Source organism: Arctopsyche grandis, chromosome 4 (genome assembly GCF_051622035.1).
Source record: "Arctopsyche grandis isolate Sample6627 chromosome 4, ASM5162203v2, whole genome shotgun sequence".
Classification (NCBI taxonomy): domain Eukaryota; kingdom Metazoa; phylum Arthropoda; class Insecta; order Trichoptera; family Hydropsychidae; genus Arctopsyche; species Arctopsyche grandis.
Window position 1 is genome coordinate 18932001 of NC_135358.1, and position 23707 is coordinate 18955707.

At 33.9% G+C, this 23707-nt stretch overlaps 1 protein-coding gene across 1 annotated transcript in view; it reads left to right on the forward strand.

The window, feature by feature from the left end:
* Positions 1–7845, forward strand: part of LOC143910845 (uncharacterized) — a 51321-nt gene extending 43476 nt beyond the window's left edge. Inside the window, exons 11-21 of the mRNA XM_077429442.1 lie at positions 2203–2293; positions 2366–2706; positions 2825–3100; positions 3193–3398; positions 3478–3787; positions 3869–4020; positions 4182–4325; positions 4420–4567; positions 4653–4903; positions 4987–5206; positions 5308–7845. Of these exons, the coding sequence (XP_077285568.1) occupies positions 2203–2293; positions 2366–2706; positions 2825–3100; positions 3193–3398; positions 3478–3787; positions 3869–4020; positions 4182–4325; positions 4420–4567; positions 4653–4903; positions 4987–5206; positions 5308–5574 (2406 nt within the window). The 3' untranslated portion in view covers positions 5575–7845. The remainder of the gene's footprint in view (positions 1–2202; positions 2294–2365; positions 2707–2824; positions 3101–3192; positions 3399–3477; positions 3788–3868; positions 4021–4181; positions 4326–4419; positions 4568–4652; positions 4904–4986; positions 5207–5307) is intronic.
* The last annotated feature ends 15862 nt before the right edge of the window (positions 7846–23707 follow it).

The window sequence follows — 23707 nt, forward strand, 5'->3', positions numbered from 1 at the left end:
TTATATGAAAATTTTATTAATGATTTATCTTTTGAATAATTATATTTTATTTTTATTTGTAATTAATCAAAAATAGATAGATAATTATTTCATAAATTTAAATTTACGTCATAAATAAAATCGTAAACTTTTTTGATGTATTGTGGTATTTGATGTGTTGTAGCCAAAACCGATTGTTTCCTTCGTACTTTTTTTATTATTTTTTTTTTTAAATTGATTTATTTGTGTATGAAATTTATACACATATATACTATGAATATACTTACTTTTTGTTTTATACCTATTTCATCACCAATAATTCAATAAATTCGGTTACATGTCAATTTTTAGTGATTTTTTTTAATTCCTTTAATTTTTTTGTATTTTGAAAATTGCTTTTATTTTTATTACTCACAATTTTATACGTTAGCAAGAAAATTCGATTTTTCTAAAATCGTTCAAGGAGTCGAAGTTGAATGATAGGATGAAGTCGGAGTCGGTAAATTTTGAAGCGACTCCACAGCCACTGCCAAAATGATTTTTGATTTTTTGTATCTGGTTTGATGAATGTTTAAAACAGTTTGCTGTACTAGGATAGGTAAAAATAATATGAAGCAATGAAACGATAAAAATTAAAAACGAATACAATATTGAATCCAAGTAGAGGTGTAACGCATATCACTTTTTTTTTTTCAAACTTATTTATAACATTCACATTCTCTCACGTCCAAACGCCAAATATCAGTTGTTTCGAGACCGTACATATATAGACGATGCCTATTTGCAATTGCATAAATGTCGTACGCTCGCACCAAATTTAGCACCGGTCGCGCATATCATTGGCTTGTGAACGTGTACAATTGTACGATGCATACACATGTGCGTATGAATAATATAGGTTCGATGTTTTAAATTTTCGACTCTAGATTATAATATCTGACGTTTCTAAATGCTATTGAATCACTTGTTTACTTAAAGTATGTCAATCAGTGTGTGTACGTTGTTGACAGCGAGTCGGCTTAGTACATAAATGTTGGTTTGTTTGCCACGTTTATGGTGTGCGGTTTTGATATAACCGTGCACACAGTGTTGGCTACCGCCTTTGCATTCACTGACAGAATAATACTACGTTTTTATTCGCTTTAAATTAAAACAATTCCGCGAAAGTAGCATTTAGAATTCTAAATTTTTTGCGCTCCGTTTCCTATTGTTTCATTTTGCGTGGACTTTAAATTAGACGCTTTGTTCGCCACAACTCTTAATATAGATGGGTTATTTATTATTCGGAATCTTAGTTGTTTTAAATCTGTGTAAAAGTTTAAAAAATAAACAATAACTGGTAAAGCGCGATGTGGTGCGTCCTCCTGCATGGAGTCTTGAGGCTGTGCAACAACGGACAGGGCCTTCTTGGCCGTTGACCCACCTACACTACAATTTGCCGCTACCTGCTCAACTGCGACACATGCTGCTCCTGCTAAATTGTAGATATTCGTTTATTCGTCAATTTTGATCCCTTTCATTCAATTAAATTGGTCTAATTTGAAGAAAAATTCAGTTTCGACTATATTTTAACCTATACATGTGCTTAGCTTTGAATTTTTATATAAAACGATCCAAGCATTTTTTTTTATTAAAATTTTATACCATAATTTTTTTTGTTGTTTTTGTTTTATTGGTTGTCTAATAATCATCTGAAACTTATAATAAATATTATTATAAAAAATACATTGCCCGAGTAATGTCATATAAAAACAAAGCTTTTTTTTATAATTCAATTTTTATTCTACCTACGCATATTATAGATATCTCTGTTGTAATATGTAAATGATTCAAAACAGCGATAACTACAAATTCTTTGTATTGCGATAATTGACTTTGTACTAATGTTATTTTAAATACAAAGTATGTAGTTACCGTTTGTGTTTAGTGGAAATCAAAATGTGCATTAGTATCTGTTATAATATTTATATCAATTAATTTGCTCGATGCTGATAGTGTTTGGATTATTCCATTGATTTACTTCCAAGAGTGCGGGTCACAACTGACTTGGAATTTTATCAAGTATTCGGGTAATCGTCAGCTAAACACAGTCTGTAAAAATAATGTCAGTGAATATCTGAATACTCATTTGAAAAGTCGGTCATCATAATCTATACTTAGTTTCATAACCACGCTTAAATCCCACATGAACAAATGTTCAAAATAGTTTTTTCTTCTTTTCAGATGTCAGCTGGTTCTCAAATACAGATGGCACCTCAAGCATCTGTCACTGCAGCCCAACCTATTCATAGTCAAGACTCCAATATGAGTACAGGTTAGTAGTTTGAATTTTTTTCATACCATTTGCTCGATTACCTTTATAATAACGGTTTGTTACTTTTTTCAGGTTCCTCACATAGTGACAAGGAAACAGATGCTCTTTCACCTGAAAAACCCAGTGGAATCATGCGCTCAACTAGTGTAGGAAGTAGTGGAAGTGCTCTTAGTGGAGCTGCACCTACTGTTGTAGGCTTACCTCCAGATAGAAAACGCAAACGAAAAGGAGATGAAGGGGGTGGCGGCGGCGGTGGTGGTGGTAGTGGTACTAGTAAACCACGAACTGCTGCCACCTCCGCCGCCGATAACAATAAGAATATTAGAGAATATTTTAATAAACCCCCATCTAGTAGTCCTGTTCGACACGGAGGAGCTAAAAGTCCATCACCTCAGCAAACTAATTACCCAATGGTATGTAAATATGTCACAATATAAATATTTTGTTTCGTGATAATGAGTTTGCCCATAAAAGGCATTTAAAGTTAAAACAAACCAAATCAACTAATACTGTACAATTTGTATTCTTCAGTATCCACCATCGCCGTCAAGTTTATTCGCCGGAAGTGGTGGTGAATTTTTTAAAACCAATACTGCCGTAGTCTGTACTACGTCTTCTCAGGGGTCGCGTCCAACTCATCCATCTCCTTCTACAGCGGTAAAACAATCACAAACTGATTTAACGCTACAGAGGATACAAGAATTTGAAACGCAAGCATCAACTGATTTAGAACTACGCAATAACCGAATAGATGAACTTACCAGAGGATCTGAAGAACTTAAACATCAAGTCTCAAATCAACAGAAGGTATACAAACATTTTTTTATTAGTCATTGCTTAAGATGTATGTCAGTACTGTAATGAATACATGTTTTTCAACATATGATTTTTATTTTCAGGTCATCGAACAGCATAAGTCTCATATTAACAAATGTATTGATGTTGTCAAAAAATTATTAAACGAAAAAAGCACAATAGAAAAAAAAGAAGCTAGACAAAGATGTATGCAGAATAGGTTAAGATTAGGACAATTTGTTACCCAAAGGGTGGGTGCAACTTTTCAAGAAAATTGGACAGACGGATATGCATTTCAAGAATTAACTAGGTATGTTTGTACTATAGTTTTATAAATATTTGTTCTACAATTGAGGAATACAGTGATTTAACTTTTTTTTTCGTTATAGGCGGCAAGAAGAAATTACTGCTGAAAAAGAAGAAATAGATAGGCAAAAAAAGCTTTTAATGAAAAAGAAACCTTCAAATGTTGAAGGTGGAACTGGAAGAGGAAAACGAAATAATACTGGTGGTACCACTGGAACTACGGGGACTACAAGCACTGGAACTGTAGTAAACGCCAATGTTGCAAGTGCAAATGCAAATGCCAATCAACAAGCGACTTTACACAATGGTACTGATCCACCCACTTTTCTCAAACCTGACCCATTACCCACATTTTCGTGGCAAGAATATTATGAAGCTGATGAGATTTTAAAGGTAATATAAATAGAAATATCTACATAAACTTACAATTTTATTAATTTATTTTTTACATATTAAATATCACATGAATTGTAGCTCCGGCAAAGTGCATTAAAAAAGGAAGATGCTGATCTTCAATTAGAAATGGAAAAATTAGAAAGAGAAAGAAATCTTCATATACGAGAATTAAAACGAATACATAATGAAGATCAAAGTCGATTTAGCGCACATCCTGTTTTATCTGAAAGGTATATTTGATTATATTTCTAAAAGTATTAAAATATTAATTGAAAGAAATGGAATTATTAAGTACACATTATGTAAATATTTATTTCGAAGTGTGGATAGTTATTGTTCAAAGAAATACTAATTTGTGGGAGTAATTTTATATTATATTCTGTAATAACAGGTACCTTCTGCTAATGCTACTCGGTAAAGGAGGCTTTAGTGAAGTACATAAAGCTTTCGATTTAAGGGAACAAAGATACACAGCTTGCAAAGTTCACCAATTGAATAAAGACTGGAAAGAGGATAAAAAAGCTAACTACATCAAGTAAGTTTCGGAATTGTTTCAGTTGTGTTTTTATTGTAAACATGGCATTAGAATGCGCAAGAACAAAAGTAATTAAACTTTTCATGATTTTTAGGCATGCCTTACGGGAATACAATATTCACAAAGCGTTGGACCATCCTCGTGTAGTTAAGTTATATGATGTATTCGAAATAGATGCCAATTCGTTTTGTACTGTTTTAGAATACTGTGATGGACATGACTTAGATTTTTATTTAAAACAGGTATACACATATTATAAATGAAATAACAGTATTTTACCTGTAGTGTGTATGTTTATATTTTAAGTATGGTCTATTTTCATTTTAGCACAAAACAATCCCAGAAAGAGAAGCTAGATCGATTGTCATGCAAGTTGTTTCTGCTTTAAAATATTTAAATGAAATTAAGCCACCAGTCATTCACTACGATCTAAAACCAGGAAATATACTTTTAACGGAGGGTAATGTCTGTGGTGAAATTAAAATAACTGATTTTGGCCTTAGTAAAGTCATGGATGAGGAAAATTATAATCCCGACCATGGCATGGATCTAACAAGTCAAGGAGCTGGTACTTATTGGTAAGTCTTTTTTATTCTATAAAAAAACTACTCTTATAAATAAAATTTTCTTCATTTAATTATTATCATATATTTTTTTATAGGTATCTTCCACCAGAATGTTTCGTAGTTGGAAAAAATCCACCTAAAATTAGCAGTAAAGTGGATGTATGGAGTGTTGGGGTAATATTTTATCAATGTCTATATGGAAAGAAACCTTTTGGTCATAACCAAAGTCAAGCCACCATATTAGAAGAAAATACTATCCTAAAGGCTACAGAAGTTCAATTTGCCAATAAACCTACTGTTAGTAATGAAGCTAAGGTACGATCAATAACACACCTAAAATGTCGAAGCAAAATAAGTCAGTATTCTGACAGTGTCGTTCTATATAGATTTCTAATATTATATTTTTTCTTTTATAGAGTTTTATTCGTGCCTGTCTTGCGTATCGCAAAGAGGAGCGTATTGACGTGTTCAGTTTAGCAAGGCATGAATACTTACAACCCCCTGTACCCAAACACGGAAGAGGAGTAGGTGTAGGCAATGTTGGTACAGGGAACGCTGGAGGCCCACATCACACCACACATCATGGCCCCCCACATCACGGCGCCCAGCTGAACCCACCTACACCACAGTCATTCAACGCAGCCATGTTTGGTTCGGGGATGAACGCATCCAGTAGCTCCTAGAATCGTCGCCGGCGGCATCCACCGCCCTTTTTTCCTCGCACCTGTTGATAATTAACACCACAGGTCTGAAAGGAGAAGTGTTCCTTTTTACACACCTTTCATATTTCTTCAAATGATGCTCTACGTGATGATATACATAATGTTAAATCTGAGAAAATGTGATAAAAATTAAAATAGTTAAAAGGATACCAATTTCCTATGGTGACTAAATGAAAAATAGTGTATTTAAATATATAAGAATCTTGAAAAGTTATAGGATATATATAATAACAAAATTATAAAGTGATATGTGATTTTGTGTTGTTAATATACATTGACTGATATTGAAATTGTTTTGTTTGACTTGTTACATTTGTGTATTAAGGACACCTGTATCATGTTGAAAGTGTAAATAACTGGTGACAATTTCATGTTGGATAATATAAAAGGAATATTTATATTGTGATAATTTCTAATGATTCTTAAGGGAAAGCAGCGTTTAGTTCCTGTAAAATTCAAACTCCATAAATATTCCTATCTATTAATTACCAAGTTCTTATTGGCTGCTTTTTGCTTGACCGTATCTTATTCGGAGTGGATTTTCATCAATTTACCACTTGAAAGTATTTAGACATGACATATGCCATGTATTCAAATATATGTATATTCATCCCTCATTTCGAGCAAAACATTGAGGATTTTTTTATATTTACAGAACATGCCCACTTTTGGTTGATTTTTTTTCAAATTAAACATCGTTTATGGTTGTTAGTATTCCTCATCAAAAATTGCTCTGTATTTGTTCATTTTATTTATTTAATATGATAAGACTTTTTAATTCCGATAAAGATAAGACTAATTTTTGTTTGTAATCCAATATCCCGATCACTTTTACTCCATTTTATTCATCAGATTATATGATTTAATTACATTTATAGAATTGTTACCTTTTTGTTTTTTTTTCTTCATATTTTTTAAATCGTAATTCCAAAACTCTTCTTGATCAAATATCTAAATCATAACTTACAGAATATATCTAACTCTTGGATGCTTGCTGATTAGTGTGAAAAAGTTCTGTATATAAGAGACAGTTTTAAGAATTTCCATACGTAATAATATTATTTTTCATTATATGAAATTCGCTCATAAATCGAGGCATGGGTGTATATATATGTACGTATGTATGTAATAATCTTGTACATATTGTTAACTTTATATGTATATATGTTTTACATATAAATAGAAATCAATAAGTTATTTTATGAAGTGACCTTGCTTTGTATCATAGTAGTGTGTTATTTTATTAATTTCCAGCGTAAAACAGTCTGATTAAGCAGTACTGAAAAAGAATGATTGATGCGAGTACGAATGAATGGCCAGTAATGGCAGTAAGAACTATTAGTGATATGAAGCTAATTGATCCAAATGCTTCAATGTATTAAGAAGATACAAGTCTGATCAGTGACCATGTCTAGTTTTCGTTTTGCAATTTATACGTATTTGTTTTTGTTGAATATAATCGTGAGGGTTAATAAATGTCCTTTGATGGTAACATGCATCAGTTGAAGTTACTCAGCTTACAATTCACAATATTTGATTCACATTGTTTATATTATACAAGGGTAAATTTTGTTCTGTCTTCGTGTGATATTCTTTTTTATATTTGTATTATTTTGTTAATTTTTTTATTATAATTTTTTTTTACATTTGTCTGATTTTTAAATTTTGTTTTTCTTGTAATACCTGTATAAACTTTTAGACTAAAACAATGCATAAGAATTTATTTGTAATATAAATCACACAATACAAACCTCCTTTTACAGGCCTATTATCTCCTTTTTCACATTTCTATCATGTTAAATTTCTTCATATTTTTATTTTTTTATGTTTCAACGATGTAATGTATCTTCTTTGGGTAGTTGAATCAAATATAATTGAAAATCATTTGGTCTTCCAACTTTCAATTACAAAGCCACAAAGGTGTTTTTTTAATGTACACGTATTATGCAAATATTGAAATTATATTTTTATTTCCATTATACCTATAAATTAAAAAAAAAAATTATCGCAGCATGGTAAATATATGATGAAATCATTGCCAAATAAGAAAATAAATAAGTTTTTTCAACACAAATATTTTTTTGTAATGATATTCATTGTTTTTTTTTAAATTTTCCATTCAAAATTGTTTATGTACTTTATAATTTTTCTCATTTTATCTCTGGAAATATAAGTCACATTTATTCTGAGGTCATACATTTCATGTCACCTAAACGCAAATGTTTTTATTCTAATACTAAGTGTTTTATTTTACTTTCTCATCCTTAGAAATTTTCCACAGTAGTGAAGTAAATTATCAGTGACCTTAAGAATACTGTTATTTAAATTGTATAAATCGGTATTCCATAATTAATACATCTGCAAGAATTGTCGCATATGATATTTGCAAATAAAATATAAATCTCCGAAAAATCAGCTACATATCCATGTAGTTTAGTCTCATCAGTAAATAGATACATGACTGGTACACATTACTGTGGTTTTAATTTATGATTAAATTTAACACATACTTGCAGTGGCAGTTTATGCATAGGAGCTGCGCTGCTGCAACACCTAGTAAAGTTACGAAAAAAATCGCGTTTGTTTTTCTTTGCAGATTCCTTAATTTGTTCATTCTTCCTTTTAATTTTCAACCTATTCATACATTTTGTAGATAGATAAGTGTAGTTTTTTTTAATTGATATTTAAAAATATCGATTGAATAATAAAGTTTTAGGTACACATTTGTACTCGGGAAGTTGGTCAACCATTGAGGAAATTAGGGAACATTTATAAGAAAATTACACTTGGAATTCACAGTTTGCATCGCTTGCCTTTGTCAGGTTCAAAAGATGGGTATGTATTTTATATATATATATATACAAAATGATATATTGAAAATGTTTTTAATGGATATATTACATATATGAAGTCTAGAAAGCAGAAATAACGTTTTATTGCGTAATATAGAACAAAATTGATATGTTAGAACAGACCTGCAAGTTGATGACTTTTCCAAGTTGCTAAGCAAGTTTTTTATAAACTTTTTGCTCAATAATCAACCTTTTGGTTGCCTTTTGCTCAATAATACCAATACTTCCATTATCACTAAGCAAATGTTTAGATTGTGACATGTAAATCTTCGCAACGAGTCTAAAAATTCTGACATGTACGTATTTGGCATGTTGTGTTAGAAAAGGTTAGGTTTTTTTTTTAGTAAAAAAATGCGACAAAATTTGTACGTAACTTCAACTCAACTTCCAATCGCTCATTTTAAAACAAAATAAACAAGCATAGTGATAGCGCCGAAAAATAAATAATATCAAGAACAATTACAATATTTTTTAAAGGTTATTTATTATACTGTTTGTTTTCTCGCAGGAATTCAACTCTTAACATAACTTTAACTTTTAATATAATATTTGTATGGCTAATTGAACAAAATATATTTTCAACTGAATAAAGCGAGTCGCTGCGCATTTGGTCGTATTTGAATCGGCTACGACCAAAGCTAAGCGCCGGCAAAGCTCAGTTCTCGAGCTCAGTGTGTCGATCGGGTTCGTTCGCGTTGGTTGTGCCGCCGCTCGTCGGTCCGCTGCGTGTCAAACTGGCCTGTTTCATGTGAATTCTGACAGAAAAGGTGCAGCAAACGACCACAGTGAGCTGCCCTCGTCAGCTAAGAAGTGTCCTCGTGGAGGAGTTCCGGGCCGGAGCGTCGACTGGTCCGCCGCCACCCCACCGGTACGCTACTGTCACCCCTCACCTCTCACCCTCCCCTCCCCTCCCCTCGTTCTCGCTCTCGACCGAGCCACCCGCTACCCCCGCCCCCTGCCCTGTCCGACTCTTTGTTTTGATTTGTTTATTCGGGAAATCCTCGTTGTCATGCACTCTGCCCTTATTTATTTACCTTTTGCGCATTTCTGCGTGGACCATTAGGTAATTGCAAAACTCGGTCAATTTATTATGGATATATATTGTATGTGTATAAATACATTGCTTGTCGCGCCTGGTAACGTTCCGTTTCCGAACAACAAAGTTTCATCATAGCTATTATAGCGTGTTGTTTTGCACTCCAACCCTTACTAGACGGAAAAATTTGAGGTACGATTTAATTTCTCTAGATTTCGCAATGTTCGTCATACATTCGTTTGCAAAAAAATTACAAAATTACAATAGAGTTACAAAAAAATCAATCGGAATGGTTAATGAGTGCAACCTTTTTAGCCGAGGTTCCAAAATTACCAATTCTAATCTCGCTGGTAAATATTATACTAAAATTTCCAATTGGATTTTAATATAGTACAGGTAAAGGCTAGGTAAATCGGTTTAGTTAAAAGGCACTGGGGTAACAGGAAAACGGAACTATCACAATGGATGGAGCAAATTTTCTTAGCTGTACAATTTATGGCATTGAAAAATTCCTGGATTAATTGTGTTTACCACCCTCAAAGGAGTATGGAACGCTGTATACTCAGTATAATGAGGGAATATTAAAAGCGAAATACGTGGGTGAGAAGTATGACAAGGGATATAGTGGACAGAGTGAAGAGATTGAAACGGCAATGGGCGGAACGCGTAGCTAGGAAAATGGACGAAAGAAGTGCTGGAATGGTACCCGAGAGAATGTAAAAGGGTGGAAGAAAAGCCGCAAAGAAGATGGTTGAACGAAATTTAAAAATGAGTGGGTTGAGTTGCGCAAAAAAGAGACGATTGGAAACGTGTTGGAGAGGCCTACATCCAGCAGTGGGTGGTGAACGACTATAAATAGATATATATATATATATACCAGGAAGTTTTAACAGGTACCTAGACCATAAAACGCCGTCCTATACAATTAATTACAAACATTGCAGCATTTTTTTTATTACATAAATCGCTGAAGAACACGAAATTACCAATTAATTAATCCATAGAGACATGTATGGATTTAAACTTATACATACATTTTTACATATTGTACATAATTCAAATTCAGATATTTGTAACATAGCGGATAGGATTATTTTTGCCAATTTGATGGAGGAACCGTTTCAACAATGAAATCAGATAAATTGGCAAACTCTGATAAGAAATGATCGACTTGGAGTCACAAATATCCAAGTGTGACTAGCAGTGGCGTAGCTGCCGCGCCCGCAGACCCCGCAATGCGGGGGGGGGGGGGGGGCGCCGAGACCTGGGAGCCGCCACGAAGCGCGCCTTTTTCACTGATTTTTTAATTTGTCCCGTAATTTTTTTGAAATAACTTTTTTAAAAACTTTTCTTATTTTTCAACCTATTTGTACTATATGTATGTACATACATTATTATACATAATTGATCTATGCCAATAGGGCTAGAAGACTGCCGTCTTTTTCCATCTTTTGAACGTCAGTGCCACTTAGTCAACCTATTTGCAGAGAATTCTCTTATTCTTGTATATATTTTTTCAATGTTTAAACAATAAAACAAAATTATATGATTAAAACCAATAAAATTTATAAATTTTTCGCTGTCACCATTAACAGGTGGGAAGTATTTAAGGAAAATTCACCATCAGTTACTTTAAACAGATTCTGCACTGCTTGTTGGTCGTCCAGATTAAACTATGAATGCACTTCGATATATAGATACGTAAAAAGTATAAATTATTAATTTGGAAAGTTATTTTGCTGTATGTAAATAATATGAATATATGGGGGAGGGGGGGCGCCTTAAAATATTTTGCGAGGGGGGGCACCAGGAATTCACGCCACGCCACTGGTTTATAAATGATGATTGCATCTAAATTTGAGGTTTCGATTCAACTTTGTTTTAGTCAATATTATCTATTTGTCTAATTTTTGGCGCAGGACCGTGACAAAAACTTTGTGAACAAAAATACGCGTTCGTTGAAGCAGGAAGCACGTTTTTGATGGCGATCTTTTGTCGCGTCCCGGCCAACATTAAAAGGAAGCAAGAGAATCGCTAGTGCTAGTGTCGCCTTATTTAAAACGTTTTTAGATCTACTATGTGTGGATTTTTACTACATATATACAATGTTTGTGGATTTGCAATTTCATTCACATACGCCTTCGAAGGTGTGTAATTTATGTATGTATTATGGTTATGTCATACTATAAACAAAGCCTCAATAGTTGCACATCACGTTCTCTGGGTTTTTTTATGCGGAACACACGGGAAACCTTTCGATGTTAATATTCACCTTGAAATTCGCTCTAAGAGCGTTTTCAAAAAGGCTATGGATTTTTTTTGTGTCTTCTCGGTTGGATATGTATAATAAGTCTAGCTTATTTCGAATGCGCTTTTTTCCGTCTACGTCGTATCTCGAAACCGGTTTAGGATGAGCCTACCAAACTGCGTTTTTTATCCCTTCTGACAGTTTAGAACGGCTCTCCTCAAATTGCTCAGTATTGTTTATGTGTGCATGGTTTTGTTACAAGATTTTCGGAGGTAAGTTAAATCAACTTGACAAATCCGATCATAATTTTTCAAATTGAATTCTAGAACAGATTGGAACGTTCCCGACGGCCGCTTTTCACTTTGAAGTCAAGGAAATTATCTTTTATCTTCATTTAAAATACTGAGAATGATTATGTTGTTAATGTTAGATCAGATAACAACTGAAATGTTTTTTTTTGGATTATGTAAAATTAAAATGTTTCTCTTAACAAAACAAAAAAAAATCCATTCATCAAATTCTCTTTTCACGGCACAATAAGTCCAATTTAACGCATGAACTCATTTGTATTCATCTAGAACATTAGTTCAAACTTTTTGTGTCAAGTGTATGATTGATTTTATAGTAGGTAATTGTGCAATTTGCTTTTGTTCAGCATGCAGTTTGTAGACCGCTGATTGTTAACCGCTAGTTACTAGTCACCAATGTGTGCTAACAAAGATTACTATCGTTTTTGCGGTGTAAATGATAAGACTTTTTGTTCCATTTAATTGCAACTAAGGATAACTCATCTCTTTATGGTTTTTTGTATCGTTACAAACTATTCTAAGTTTGGGTTCAAGAATAGACAAAAATGAAAATTTGCTATTACGGAAGTCATATGATACATACGAGTACATACTTGTACTAGAACTAGACATATCAACCACAACATTTGGACGAATGAACGTTGTTTTTAAATCAAAAATGCCACTCTGTCTGGAGAAAAAGATTTTCGATCAATGCGTTTTGCTAGTGATGACGTATGGATGTGAAACTTGGACATTAAACGCCAAGATTTTACAAAAGTCCAATGTACTCAAATAATTATGGAACTCTGTATGCTCGGTATAACGAGGAAAGACAGGAAGTGAAACACGTGGGTGAGAAGTATGACAAGGGTAATGGGCATAGTGGATAGAGTAAAGAGATTGAAATGACAATGGGCGGGCCACATGGCTAGAAGAATGAACGAAAGGTGGACAAAAGAATTGCTAGAATGGTACCCGAGAGAATGCAAAAGGGTAAAAGGAAAACCGCAGGGAAGATAAGTTGATGAAATTAGGAAAATGTGTGGGGTGAGATGGATGAGAGTTGCGTAAAACAGAAACGAGTGGAAGCGTGTTGGAGAGGCCTTCATACAGCTATATGTAGATGGTGAGCGGCTGTAGATGATAATGATGAATATTTATTTAAGGTAATATGTATATACATATTTTTTTCATATCTGAAAATATTACGTTCAATTTATTTTATTATTAGGTTTGGAAAAAGGTTTTTCCGAATGGTTGAATATAGGGTAGGTAAACGTGACAGGGTTGGACTTCAGATTTACGACAGCCCCTGGGGTATTAACAGCTCGAATACAATATGTGGAGGTCAGAAGTTCACATTTCCCGTAAGGTTATTTCAGTTATGCACTTCGTTACACGCTTCTAACTTCGTACATACAACAGCCAAAGTATTCGAAATGTTTCCTCGCGACTTGATTACATTTTCATTGCGGATCTTTCGACAATGTCGTCTTACATATATTGGCATAACCAAAATTTCAACGTGCGTTCCACACGTGATGACGAAATTAATAATGAGTTTTATCTCGTGAACTGTTCTACATATGTAGTAAAGATTTCGTCACGAACAATAATATATACACAGTTTTATAACACAATAACCCATTTTTTATCTTCTAACTCTTGACATTTCGTTTATTTGTATTTTGAATGATGGTAGGAAGTACGATTTTCAAACACTGTATACGCACACGGATTCTGGGTTATCTTTCCGATGCGTCAATCATATTTCAATTCTCGGATTTTTTTTAGTTAAATTTTTATTGTTTATTTACAGGCAGTGAATGTGTGCATTTACAACTCGTCTATAAGTAGGTGAACGTTGCGTGAGATGACACAGGAGCATTTTTTAATACTATTTTTGAATCATCGTCACATAGCACTCGACACATGCGTTTTATATATGAATAATATTTTACTGCTTGCTCGCGCCTCTGATTTTCCCCTCCTTTGAGAAAGAGAATTTTCGATCAAAATGTTTTGTGATATTTTTTGCTCTGTTATTATCTAAAACCCTCTTGTGAAAATTGTTGGGGGAGAGATGTGTAACCTGCTCGGTTTCACTTGAATTGACATGCATATACATACCTCTGTGGAAATGCTTTCCTTTGTACGCATTTCCATTGCACACAGTACTCTTATTTGCACCTGCATAATAGTAGTCGGATAAAAGTACATTTTCCGAGCCGTACATTTGTATCAGTCTTTTTATTTTGCGAAACTACTGTGAAGATTTTTAACGTTTGTACCTAAATACATATGTATGAGTATCTCTAGTGAAGTTTTATGTTAAATATTTTACCTTTAAATATTTTCCCGTATTCTTCGTTTATATTTATCATTTTATTTTATTTTAATCAACATATACCAGTGTATTCATAGGTTACCCCAATATGACACTGGCCAGATAATATGTGTAGACAAGAATAATACACATTTTATATAATCATGTACATATATAAAAAACATATTTAATTTTATTTAACAAACATTCACATGTTACCCAAAATATTTAAAGAATCATTATATCAAATACAAAGCGAGATTTTGTATATAAATATATGTTCTTATCGTTTGTCTGTGCATGCTTAATAAGAACCCATATCTGAATAATTGATGCCAAACTTGATGCAGTTTGCTTTGAATTAATCGATATATGTATAGAAACAGAAGTTATATAGAAACAATCTACAGAAACATTTTTTCTAGAAAGTATATGCTATAACTCTCTTTTGCAAAATAATTTTAAATGCATCATCATCTACAGCGTCTCACCATCCACTGCTGGATGAATGCTTCTCCAACAGGCTTCCATTCGTCTCTTTTTTGCGAAACTCTTATTATCACACCCCATACATTTTCCTAATTTCGTCCACTCATTTTCCTTGCGGACTTCCTTTCACCCTTTTACACCCTCTCGGGTACCATTCTAACACTACTTTTGTTCATTCTTCTAGCTACATGACCCACCCATTGTGATTTCAATCTCTTCACTCTCTCCACTATAACCACTACCCTTGTCGTACTTCTCTCCCAAGTATTCCGTTCCTATCTTTCCCCGTTATGCCGAGCATACAGAGTTTCATACTTCTTTGAGTGCATTGGACTTTGTAAAGCATCATTTGTAATCTTTTACCTTTAATTCTGCACTCGAATGCCGCCATAGCGGCGGTATTGAGGTTTGCCGTATTAAGGCGCTCTTCCACCGAATACGTTGACGCACACGTATCGTGTTTGCGCCAAATTATGTAACGTACGTACGTGGTTTGTAATGGAAGTGCGCACACCGCCGCGTGTCACGATACGTGCGCGTCAACGTATTCGGTGGAAGAGTGCCTTTACTCGAATGCCGCCACTACGGCGGCATTCGAGCATATTACGTTAGTGTCATTTTTTATACTTTTATTGGTTACTCTAAACCTTTGAATTTCCATTATATATTGATAACAAAGATAATTTCAGCATGAATGCTTAATAATAAGTTGATAATTCGTATAAGTATAAAACGTGTTGTCATTTAAGTGCAATTTTGCAACATTTTACGGGTCATAAAATTTGAAATTCGAGTCCATGCCACTCGCCATCAATACACAGTATTTGTTTTGTGTTTCGAACGCTCTACTGGCAAGAAATTGTCATAATTTCTAGTAGACACAACTTTTCAAATTATGGGTGTTATTTGGAAATATTTTGTACATTGATTAATTGTTTTAAAAATTGTCTACATTGATTAATTATTATGGCTAATTATTAATTTTTGTGGCTATATCTATTAACCATTCGTATGTTTTCGTCAGTAAAATTAAGTATTTTTTTTTTTTACTCAAAAACGTTTCGAGTTTACAGTTTAAGCACATAAAAAATCTTCGAGTGCAGATGGTTTAATGTACATATATGCCGAATAAAACTAAACTTTTTCATGCCTTTTAGCAAAAAATATTCTGTAGACTGCAAGTATTATAATTTATTTTTTCTAATTATTCCTATTGTGATGTACATACATATAATTAAAACGACTTTCATTGTTGTCGAAATTGACATTCATTGTTGTCGTCAACAATAAGAAGCAAAAGAAAATCATAAATTACTCTTTCATATTCAATCTCAGTTTGTTTGGCGTAAACAAGAAGTTCAAAGTTTTGGTGTAAAAATGTACTTATTTGCTGCTACATAATTTTGAACATTTATATGTACACCTAGAAACCTGATTCCGATTTTATTTTGACATTTTCAATCTATTGGAAATAATTTAAAATTGTAGTTATGTACATATGACTATGTATGTACATATATTGCAACTCTGGTGTTACAACTTACTCGTATTTACTTTTAATCATTGAGTAAATTGAATAAATTTCCAGACTTCTGTTGTGGTCGAACCTACATAAATACATACGTGTAGGACCATTTAGGTTATTGACCTCGTAAAATTTAAAATATCGTGATTCCATATAAGTATGTGCTGATTTACAGACGATTAATGTACACATGTTCAATATTATGAGTCTTGCGGATGTAATTTTAAAATAGTATTCACAAGCGCGTATTTTGAGAAACCCTCGAAGTTCAAAGCTTAAACGATACATCACTTTTATAATTGGTTAATACATATATATTTTAAAACTTTCTAATGCGATGACATAATGTCCTCCCAATTCATACATATTTATTTCCATTGGCTTACAACGTCGTTGTCAGTGATACATGGCCGCCGCTAGACGTTTCATTGAAGCGTAGTCTACAACGCTTGCCAAATTGAACGTTTTAAAAACCATTTCGCTTACTATTTCATTTTCATATTATGTACTTACCTTTATAACTGCCAGCAATAGCATAAAATATATTTTTGTTTAAAAATAACTCTTTTCGTGTTATTATATTCCTATTCCCTTCTAAGTACTCTCCAGCTGCCTCTATGAAGCATTAACAGTTTTGACTCGATACATTTAAATACGATATTTTAATTTAACCAGCAAAACCAGCTTAGTAGTAAGCGTATAATGCTTACAATTGAGGAATCACGAGCTCGAGCCCTGATCCAGGGTTACCGGCCATGGTTATATGTGACTCCAGGTCGATCGTTTCCTATCAAAGTTTGCCAATTTACCTGATTTAATTTTTGAAACCGCTCCTTCCAATTTGGCCACCTACCCTCACCTTTCACCATCATTTGAATTTAATTTTAAATTTATAATAGTATAAATTTATATATAGTACATATGTACATAAGTTGGTCATAGGTGTGGCCCCGGGACAATCCCGTAATAACACCACGGTAAAAATAAATATATATTTATATTCATCTAATATATAATTTCGAAAGAGACTTTGTAAGTATGTAAGGTTTGAGCATCAAAAAGAAATCAAATTTCCTATGTCATCGATATCGTTGAATATTATTTTTTTTCGATTCAAATAAATTTTATAAAAAAACAAATAAATGTTTACTATTAGATTACCCATGTTTAAGCTGTTTATATTGCAAATACCAAGCGAAGGCGGGTAAAACCACTAGTATTATATCTAGCCACTTTTATTTAGAATTTTTTTCTTGAATTAGTTCATCAAAATTATTAAATGTGAATTTTAATCTTCTGGAAATGCGAAACGTCTCACAGCTAAAGATTTATTAAATATGCTGTTAATTCAACGCTGTTCATTTTGTATTAAGCTGAAATTTCTCTAAATTCGATAAGTGAGTTAACATATGTAGTATCCAAGTCCGTACGCCAATTTTTATTCAAATCTTAGATGTCTCAGCCAACTTATTAAGGTATCTCAATATAAACTGCAAGTTGATTTAAGGAATTTATTTTATCTATGTTACTTGTTTAATCCCACTACTCTCCTGAGATATCTATCTCTGTTGCATGGCCCTGAATCTGACACCCCAATTTGGTGTCTGTATTTAAGCACCATTCTGTGAATTATACCTTACAGTAGCTCATTTGCATGTTTCCTAATAAATTGAACTCTAATTTCCTAACTCTTCATTTTCAACTGTTGATTTGCCTGGAAGAAGGATTATTAAGATAATATTACATACGCACACATTTCCTTTTCAGTTTTCTGCCAATAATGGAAGTTCAATTCTACCTTAAATTAAGGTATATTTTACGCTCGGGGACTGTTTTTAAGGCCTGACCGCACTATGCGTCTGCGACACGAACGGCAGCGTGTGGCCAAATATTGTTTGTATGAAATTGTATGAGATATAACGCACTACGCGTCACGCGACAGAGTTGCCTTTTGTATCAACTTTGCCGTGTCGTGTCGTGCTGCAGCAGTCGACGGCCGTATAGTGCGGTCAGACCTCTAAGATAATAATATAAATTAAATTTGGCTTAGATATTATATGTGTACGCTTTTATATGATACGTGCAACTTGAAGCTTCAACTTGGTAAGCTCTGAAATCCCACGTTTTCAACGGTAATTACGAGCTCACGCTGAAAGCTGTTAATCAGATTACATCGCATAAATGATGTCTTCGCATTGAGAACAAATATTGCGACAGGATCAAATAGGATGATGGATACGCATCCATCGTTTAATCTCTTGGAATTGCTGTAGGTACATACAACAATACGCAATTATATCTTATCCTTTATCTTTGATCTGATGTGTGACATGCGCGGTAGGTATATTCGTCAATGGGTTTTTGACAATGGTTACGCGCTAGCGATTCCACCGTTAATCTGCTCGCGTGACGTGTGTTGTTGTTTTATAAATTAGAAGTGCACTTTTTCAGTGGGTTGTGCGTCATCCATAAAATAAAAGCGACACACAACCGACTAACAAATAAATTCACAAATTAATCGTATCCATCACGCAGATGTTCGTCGAACAAGCATTCAATGGGATTTTCTCTCGATTTAGTGCTAGTCTCACGGTTAAATTATGTCCCGCTATAAACTGTAAAACTTCGTTTATAATTAGTTAATGCGTGCGTCATTCATTTGAAATATTAACGAAACAAATCACGCTTGTGCGAAACGATGTACGACGTCCAGTAAATAATTACTGCGCATCCTTTGCCAATTTCTAGTTTTCCAATCAGATATTCGGAATACCTCCTGGTTGTAAGATCAGAGATACTGAACATTTTTTTGCTGTTGTATATTTTATTAAACACTAGTTGACGTTGCACGGTTGTTGCTAGGAGTTGAAAATAAAGACCTTCTATGACTCTTTTAAAATCCGTCTACAGCTCAAATCGGCAACTACACGTACGAAAAATATTCTTGGATACATACATAAGTATATTCCATGGTTCGGTGATTATTCCGCAAAAAGCGATCTCGATCACGGAACATCTAGCATCCAAAAACTTCATCAATCGAAAGCTATCCACGCGAAATATTGTACTAACGATAACTCGAGTTCCAGATATTCTGTGATCGAGATTTTAGTGACTTGCGCGAGATCGCTTTTTGCGGAATAATACGTTTACCATATTTCATGGCGACTAGGGATTGCAATTTACCGTCAAATTTCATATTTATTTATTTAAAGTTTTGACCATTTGAAAGTATCGATCATAATAGACACTACCGTCTGATCGAATTTATTACGATTTGGTTAGTCTGTGTTGCCAGTGAGTTTATCAATTTGATATTGCCACATTTAATACAGAAATTAAACAAATTCCAAATAACCTAATCTACAATACGCCGTTTGCATCGACTTTTATGCAATAATATGCCTGTATATATATGTACTTAATTCGCGATATAATAGCTTACGGTAAATACCGGCAATTAAAAAAAAATACTGGTATTTACCGATGGTGAAATTTCGCCGATTTACTGGTATACTGGTATTGCAATCCCTATAATAATATGGACACTTGCATATGTTTCGTAGTACGTGGCGTATCCGTAACAGCAGCAAAACCTAAACTATATATTCATATTATTCAGCAGCAACGTACCACGCAGAACTGGTTTTCTTTGGTCACTGTGGAATATACACACATGGCGTGACGTCATAGTGGCGAGTGCACCCGCATTAATGAAAGTTCTGTCATGATCATATTAATATTTTCGGAAACGTTATTTGAGATGGTATTTTTAAAATGGGGGAAGTCCAATTTACAGTTAATATTTTTTTGTTAATTAATTTATTATACTTAATTCTTAATTTGCTATCACTACTTTTAATTCGATATATCCATAATCTCAAAAAAGCAGAATAAACGTATTAAAGACCACCAGTATTTTTAAATATTGTAAAACGCAAAAAGTTATATTTTATATTTTGCTAGATATTTCCCAAATGAAGAAAAGTGCACTTCCAAATATAGCGGCTCATATTGTGACAATATTGACTCGACGATGCGATGCAAGAAATATTGCAGCGTATCGTTACGCTCTGTAATGTATGTATATTCAAGCCGATTTTTCTTTGGACTCGTCCATAAATAGTACTGTATAGTATGAATAGAAGTAGTCTTTTCCATGCAGTGTTGTGCCAAACTGCTAACGCACAGTGATGGATAATATAAACGGACCTTAAAAAGTAAGGGCAATTTTTATATCAAACATTCCGTGTCAGATCTTGCATCCAAGGTCCACTGTACATATGTATGTACATATGCATATTAAACAAGTTTATTATCGAGGTGTAAAAATATCGACTTCGTTTTACAATTACAACTTTTTACAATCAATTTTTTCTGACCAGTGGGAGTTGAACCTTATCGTATTCACAAAATCATGACTGGGTAAATATGTACATACACTCAGAAAATAAGTCAAAAAATACAAAGCGGCAGAATAAATAAAGAGGATTTAGGTCTTCGGGTGGGGATGGCCTGAAACCGAGTGGGTGTAAGTGGTACACAATTGAATTTATGTAATGGGTATACTTTCAGTAAATCAAATACACTTGTACTCTAATTTGACTGTTGGGTCTGGAACTTTGCTCTGTGTTTCAATAGGTTTCATTGGTTTTTTAGACATTAATTCAATTTTTAACCATATTCAAATATTACAACTAAAGAGCGGACCAACTTTGCGCAGTTCATTGTTCATTGTTCGCCGTGCTTTGTTAATTTTTACTATGAACCTTTTATATGCTCTATAGCTTTGTAGTTTGCCCTTTTTCATGGAAAATAGACCTAAAACGCCCTGTTTCCTGGAAAAAGCACGCTTCCGGACCTACCTCTAATTATAACCATAAGTGTATGGACAGTTTCTACCTAATTTTGAGTGCACAGTGTAGTGACGCGATGTCACAACATGATGCAAAGTTTTTTTTTTCGATTTTCTTCAACTAAGAAAATGTGAATAGGTTTAGGATAATATTGGAAACTGAACGGCAAAAAAATATATTTTTAGGTTTGAATTATAATCTGTCTTTAAATGATGAGTATACTTTTTTCACTTTTTGCTCACAGATATATCCTTAGTAGCCTACATTTCTTATTGACATATTTTTTGTTTAAAAAACTTAATATTCTTAATTGTTTGTCGAACAATCGATAGAGAGTGTAACATTCCAAGGCCTTGTTATTTGTTTCCGCGCGTTCCGCACTGATTTTTTCTGAGGGAATCGTTTCGTGAGCCGAGTCCCTTACCATTTTTGTACGCGAGAAATTCTGCGTAAATATGTTATTTTAACAAAAAAAAAAAGTCATTCGGAATCAAAATAATTAGAATATTCTTAGCGAAAATTCCATAAATGCTTGAAGAGACGAGTATGTCAAAAAATGTTTTGTCTTCGACGAATCGCCTATACATAACAATTCACCAGTACCGCGAAGGGAACAGTATTGAGACGGAGAGTCCGTGCATGCGAACGACGTGGCGGACCATACTATAAAGGCGCTCTTCCACCGACTACGTTGACGCGCACGTATCGTATTTGCGCCAAGTATGCAACTTACGTAAGTGGTTTGTAATGGGAGTGCGCGCACCGCCACAGGACGGTGACGCATACGAATACACATACGCCGCGTTGACGGACTTCTGCCACAGTCATCAGTAGAGGTCGGACCGGAAGCGCGCCGTCTATTGTTCCATTATTGTAAATGCTTTGTAAAAAAGGTTCGGCAAACCTTTAACAATGCATTTACAACATGTGAACAATGAACAGCGCGCTCTGGGTCCGCTCTTTAGTCATCAGTCACGATACGTGCGCGTCAACTTAGTCGGTGGAAGAGCGCCTTAACAATCCACTACCTCAGGTAGGGCCGATTCCGATTTCTGAAGTTCGCTAATCCGAGTGAACAATTTCAAAATGGACAACGATTTTTATTTATTGCAATTTAATTGTTGATATTTTTAAAATGTTTAAGTAAAAGATTTAAGGGGAGTAGTCTAGTCCCTCTAGTCCAATGACGTTACGACACTGGTATGTACACAGATTTTAACTGTTGAGATTACGAATTGTTCCAGACTCATACTACGAGCCTGAACTCGAAAGGTTTGCAAGCCGATAAAATGTATCGCGTACATAAAATGTATGTACATACGTGCCAATCATCACTTGCATTTAATAGACAGTTGGATTTTGAAATCGCTGCTGTTTGGTGTCGGATTAATAATATTATTTACCCGTCTGTCGACTTTGACTCAACAACCGGTATTTGAGATCCACGCGAATATGCATTGTTTGCAATCCTCCAAATTTATATTTGCCTATACATACGTTGAATTATTGTGACGATCGTACATACATTATAGTCTCGGAAAAAAAGTCTAGTCTTGATTATTGCGCGCTAATGCTTCGACTGCCGAATTAATCTGTCCTGTCTACGATTCAAATAACTCATCACAAATATAATAGCATTGAATGGATGTTTCTCAATCAATATCCACACTGATATGCATATCAAATCGATATTAATTATTCTGAATGCGTTCTACGTGTGTCATTTTAGCCATTATGCATTTGTACGCGTTACCTCACCGATATCTCACGTGCTAGACAACTTAATTTCCATTCACCAATGAACTATTTAAATGCACACGTGTATGAATGTATTCGTATTTTATTCGTGAGCTTTCTTCTGGGTAGAAGATTGAGCTTTTCTTATTTTTCTCGTTTGTTTTTAGACTAGAGTGTGAATAAATGCGACCGTAAAGAGTGGAGTGTCACGGTGCCGCGAACATCAACGTGAATTATGGCAGTTATATTCTTGATGCATCGCACTGGTTTCGTCTGTTTTTCTATGCTGTCGGATGCTTCTCAAAGTTTTATATTTTTGCGGGAAACTTTGCCATTAGCTCCATGTACATATCTGGATTTTCTCTGGTTATAAGTAGCAAGTCAAAAAGGGTATACAGGTCGAGAGTGTTTTTAAGGAGTTGATATTCTTATACATATTGTATAAGCATTGTGTTGCTAAACTTTTTAAGTCACGATATACATATGTACATATGTATATTCACTTGTTAATGCATTCGCCTGCTGATTGAAAGATCGTGGCCTAGAATTCCGGTCGAAATCAAAAATATTTACTCGATTTCTCGATGATTACGATTATGTCAATCGCTACTAGCCAAATCTGCATGGTTATATAATCCAGATCGATCCTCTTCTGTCAATTTGATGATTTTATCGCACTTTACATCTACCCGTCAAAATCGTTACTCCCTTTTAATTTTAATTGTTTTTCTTTTT